A 5,557-nucleotide genomic window follows, 5' to 3' on the forward strand; every position below is an offset into this window, starting at 1 on the left:
GTTTAGTCTGGAGAAGAGGAGGCTGAGGGGAGACCTCATCACCCTCTACAGCTCCCTGAAAGGAGGGTGCAGAGAGCTGGGGATGAGTCTCTTTAACCAAACAACAAGCGATAGGACAAGAGGGAATGGCCTCAAATTGTGCCAGGGAAGGTTTAGACTGGATATCAGGATGCATTTCTTTCCAGAACAGGTAGTTAGGCGTTGGAATGTGCTGCCCAGGGAGGTGGTGGAGTCCCCATCCCTGGAGGTGTTTAAGAGTCGGGTCGACATAGCGCTGAGGAATATGGTGTAGTTGGGAACTGTCAGTGTTAGGTTAACGGTTGGACTGGATGATCAAGGTCCTTTCAACCTAGATGATTCTGTGATTCTGTGAATGCTAAGCAGCAATAAATACCTCTGCAGTGCAGGAATGCACATTAACCTGGCTCTGGATTGCCACAGTTCTCCCCTCTGCAGGGCAGGCAGCTATTAAAAGTTTGCTGCTTGTTATCCCCTTTTTCTCTCTCGGATGTGGTGTAGCGAAGCAAAGCATGCTGATACGTTGCCCAGATATGGTGCCTACAGACGTCCTAACAAATAAACAGTCTTTCAGGACTTGGTTACGAGCACATTAGTACAAAAAGAGTTTTTGGGAATGTCTCTCAGGCTGGCGGCTCTTCAGGGTGCAGTTCTTTTCCTTCACCACCTCCCTCCCCATCCTGATAATCACTGTGCAAGAGAGATGCAGTTTGTCACCCTGTGATGCTAGAAAATAATGAATACCATCAGGAATTCTGCTTGTCTTCCATAAAAATCTCATAACTGAGAGCTATTTTATAAACCCCTGTCAGTTTTGTGCCTAGATTTCTTATAAAACTACACCCATCAGCCATCATTTCTCCACTTGGGCTCATAATTCCTTCTCTCCACATTCTTTTAAACAGCCACCTCATCTCACATCACTCTTTGCATAAACTGAGGTTGACTGATATCTGGATAGTATCATCCACTACTTTCCTGATTAGTTAAACACACAGCAAAGGGTTTCAAGTTCATTCTTTAGTGTTACTGTCTTGGCTCATTCTCATAGGGTAGAGAAAAAATAAAAGCCTTTTTTCTGGCTGCTATTGCAGGTTAAGCTTTCCTGCACAAAACCAATAAATGTGCTTGTGTTTCCCTGAGTACTGAACTTACCTGCAAAAGGATCCTATTCCCATCATGGTCTTCTGTCTGCCACCTGCCTTCACTGATGGGGCTGCAAGGGTTGGGCAAGAGAGGCACAAGCTTCCCCACATCTTTTACTCTGAACTCCAGCACTGCTGAATCTGTTGGCATTGGCACCTGGCCCTTTGGAAGTTTTTTTAAAGAAAACTGAATGTCTATTTCCATGTTAGAATAGATGGGAAAAACACAAAAGTCTGCTTTTTTCTGACATACCGGTCTTTTCAGTATTAACTCGTACAATTTCAAAATGTCAACAAAGTTTTCACTCCTGCAGTATATAGTGAAGCGGATAATTTCTTTCCCATAGTGCACTGGGCGAATGGCCCACAGAGGAGTCTCTGGAGCCAAAGTGTAAAAGTCCTGGCTGCATGGCATGTAAGGGAGGAACTTCCCATGCACTCGCTCTGTGTGGTGGTAATGCCAAGGCGGTTGCTGAAAGGTTTTGTGGAGCTGCAAGATCGGCTCTTCTCCATATTCCTCCTGCAGAAACAGAATGATGGCAAGGGCTGGCTGAGAAACACCAGCCTTACCTGGCTTCCTGTGCTTCTTGGGTGCTCGTCTTTCTGAGACTCGAAACAGCTGGAGGTCTGGATGGATCCAGGCTAGAAGCTTATCAATGGCTTGCTGAAGAGTCTTGGATTCACCTGGGTCTGTGATAATATGTACACTAACAAGGAATGGATCTTGTATGCCTTCCAGAGAAAGTTCACCTGAGAGCATAAAAAGAAAAATAACCTTTAAGATTTGTAACCAAGTTGTCAACATTTAGGTGATCCCTAAAGGAGAAACAGTCTACTCAGTCACACTAGGCTTTTTTTTCATCTCTCAAGCTCACCGTACAGAGTATGTACATGTATGTTACAGAATAATGTACAGAGATATAGCAACCAAGAAAATAATCAGAAGACAGAGATTTTTATCAAGTATATTGTAAACATTATTGTTTCTACTGAAGTAACATCCAAAAGACATTATCCAATGTGCATTTCTGTGTTAGAAAAGAGCTGCCCCATATAGCTGAGAGGTAGGAAAGAAAAAAATACTGACACAGAGTGGGGGTGAAAGGGATGCTAATGATGTGCAGAATGATCAGGGTGGACAGTGTTCATCCCACCATTTTAATTTGTGACAGTTGGCTTGGGGCATGGAAATCACAACACTGAACTCCACTCTATCACCTTGACATTGGAGTTTTCCACCCAGTTAAGAGTGTTGTGTGTCCTGGAGGCAACTGTTTTAATAAGTAAGGCAAAGTCTGTAGGGAGAGGTGATATCTTTTATTAGACCAACTGATACAGCTGGGAAAAAAAACAGACAGGCCTTCAGGCACACAAGTCCTTCTTCAGGAAAAGATATTACTTGTCCCTACAAATCCTGCACTGTTCATATCTTCAGACCATCAGGACTATAATACTACCGCTTAAAGGTTTTTATAAGGTTAGTGAAAACTGGTAAAAGCAGGAAGCACAAAAATTACACTTACTCAGGGGAAAAAAAGAAGCCTCTAGTTAGCCTTTGGAATGTTCACAGGGGCTCGATCTGTTGTTGTCCCTGAAAGTTCTTTGATAGCCAGAAGCAGAGCAATGGCTGGTTGGAGGGCAGGGGAGAAACTGTCACTTCTGTTCTGCTGGAGTTGCATGCCAATAAAGATGCATGTGATCCAAGACCGTTTAATTAATTAATTAATTAATTATGCAGGTAGTCTGGATATTTTTGCTGAAACGGTTCCCTCTCTGTGGTGTTCTGAAACCACCTCCATGTGTGAGACCACGAGCCTAGGCACAAAGTCTAAATGTGTGAAGCCTTAGAAAGGCTTCCCAAGCTTTTCACTGTGCAGATCACATTTAATAGGGGGATTGTCTCATGGGCTGTTTTCCCTCCTATTGGCAACCAGTACGAACCTCTTCCTCCTCCCTCCTGGCATCAGAATAACATTCCTGTGATACTTCAGCAACTGCTTTAATGGAAAAGCAGTATTATATGAGTAGTGTATTTTGGTTATCTTTCAATACAGAATGGCTGCAAGACCCAGAAAAAAGCTAGATGCAACTTCACAGCTTTCCAGAGCTGACCAGTAAACATACCATCAGCTTCAATTTAGAAGCTGCAGAAAGATACGGTATGCAGAGAAAATAGCAACCATGCATTTTGCCTAGGGGAGATATAGAAAAATGAAACAAATAATCAAAAATACAATTACGGGAGAGTTCTCATAGCTCTGAAATGGGTGATGTGGAGTGACTTTGTCAGATGGTTAAAGGAAGAAAAATATTAAAGAAAAAAAATCTGTGTCCGTATGTGGCAATGGCTTTGCTGTGGCAGTTGCTACTAGTAGGCAATTCTTTGAGATATCCCCTGTGGATAGTCACAGTACGGGAGAAAAACAAAGGGGTGTGGGGGCAGGTCCTCTCATGGTCCTTTACACGGGACAGCAGGACAGGAAGGAAAACAAATTGCAGAGGACAGTGATCTAATAAAACCAGAAAGAAAGTAATCACCATAGCTACGCAGTCATTCATTTTCTAAGACTGGAATAGGAGATGTTCAGCTCTTTTCTCCCTCCATTTCCTTTGTTACACAAATGCTATCAAAGCCTGCAACAAGTGACAGGCTTGATATTTATGCATATAAATGACTACAGCTCTGAAAGAAGCCTGGGCACAACAATGTGAAGCAGAGCCATCATTCCTGTCGGCTTCTTGCTCTGCACTGTAAAAAGAAAAAATCCCTGAGCATGGCTTTTCTGCCCTCCTGTTGCTCAGCATGGTGCATAGACACTGAATGGTTGGAGCATTTTTCAAAAGTGGAGCCCTGTGGGAGCCAGCCCCAGCATTAGTATTCCGCAGCCATCGCTGCCTGTGCCCATCAGCACCACATGCTTGCAGAGCCAGCCTCAGAAGACCACCAAAGCACGGCACAAAGCCACTGTTAGGGTTATACCTACAGCAGAGCAAATCACCTTTTTGAGCTAGAAGTAACTATGCTGAAGGGGGAAAAGTGTAACAAATCAGTACAGAAAGATCTTCAGTATCTGTTTTATGCTAGTAAAGAAGCTTTTTACTGCAACACTTTTACACCTTTCATTATGTGGCTTCTGTGATTATAAAATGGCAGCCTTTTCTGTTTTGGTAAGAAAAAGAGAAACAAGAAAAGCAGAAATACGAGGCAAAGAGCTAAGAGAAACTTTCCCTGAACTGATAATAAATTGCAAATTATTTCTCTGTTACTTACAAGTCTTTTTGCTTCAACTGATGGGACTGGCTTGGCCACAGGTGTTTGGGAATCAGGGATAGTGAGCAGAGAGAAGAAAATGCACAGATGGCCCCTTTAAATTATGAGAATGTCTTTGGATAAGGTAGGAAAGGTAAAATAACATTTTGGCAGAATTTCCTAGCTACTCTGCATGAGGGGGGACATGCAGGTGTACTTGGGAGGAAGGTGGGTGTCAGCAAATGAATATCTCACCTAGCTAGTGACTCAGCTCTTAAGCATAAGATCAACTGCTATTTTACTTGCCAGTGGGTACCGAAGCCACCCAGAAGAGGTGTTGTGGCAGGTTAGACTCAGAACCTACAGGAGAGCTGTGCCCTTCTGAAATGCCAGGGAGGCACCCTAAGAGATACCAGAATGGACCAAACACCTATGTTCAGGCACCTGATTCACCCTGTAATAACCAATTTCTTGCTGAAATCCCTTCACTTTCACCATCTTCAGCACCAAGAAGCAAACAACAGTGCCAGAAAACCAAGACAAATAAAAATCTCAAGAAATGTATGGTTTGTTACTAGTCTATGCTAACCCTGTCTGAACCAAGGTAGTCAGATCTGGCATTGTAAACTTTTATGCCAGTTATTGTGCTAATGAACCTATATTATTTGTGGGGTGGCTATTTTCTGCCTAGTGTTGCTTTATAGAGCATCCTTGAAATAACAGGGCAAATGTTAACTGATTGCAGCTTTTAGTTAGAAGGATTTTTTTAGCTGATTTGCTGAGTTAATAGGCCAATGTTCTTACCTACACCAGACAACTGTAATCCCGAGGTTAGAAGTGATATAACCATATTTAGGAAACACAGTTTATTACCTGAAGCTTTGGCTCTGAGAAAAGACAGCTTGTAGACCCAACCATTAAGAATGATTAACCTGCTGCTGTGCTACCTGCAAGTTCAGGTCTCTGCCATCACTTTACGTACAAAATGAGTACTCTAGATCTATGTTCAAGCAGTAGTCATCCCTTAATGGTTTCATGAGGTCAGTTTCAGTCATTTATGTACAAGATCAGTATGTCACTGTTGAATATGTCCTTGGAGTTGCCAGAAGTCAATCTGGGGGTGCAGATGTCTGCTAGCTGCAAG

General features: G+C 42.9%; 1 protein-coding gene across 2 annotated transcripts in view; it reads right to left on the reverse strand.

Moving 5' to 3' along the window:
- FAM124A (family with sequence similarity 124 member A) overlaps nt 1–5,557 on the reverse strand; it is a 55,215-nt gene that overhangs the window by 13,784 nt on the left and 35,874 nt on the right. For both annotated transcript variants that reach the window (XM_026856628.1, XM_026856637.1), the window contains exon 3: nt 1,174–1,913. In XM_026856628.1, the coding sequence (XP_026712429.1) occupies nt 1,174–1,913 (740 nt within the window). The remainder of the gene's footprint in view (nt 1–1,173; nt 1,914–5,557) is intronic.

This window comes from Athene cunicularia (assembly GCF_003259725.1).
Source record: "Athene cunicularia isolate RWA chromosome 1 unlocalized genomic scaffold, athCun1 chr1_part1, whole genome shotgun sequence".
Taxonomy (NCBI): Eukaryota; Metazoa; Chordata; class Aves; order Strigiformes; family Strigidae; genus Athene; species Athene cunicularia.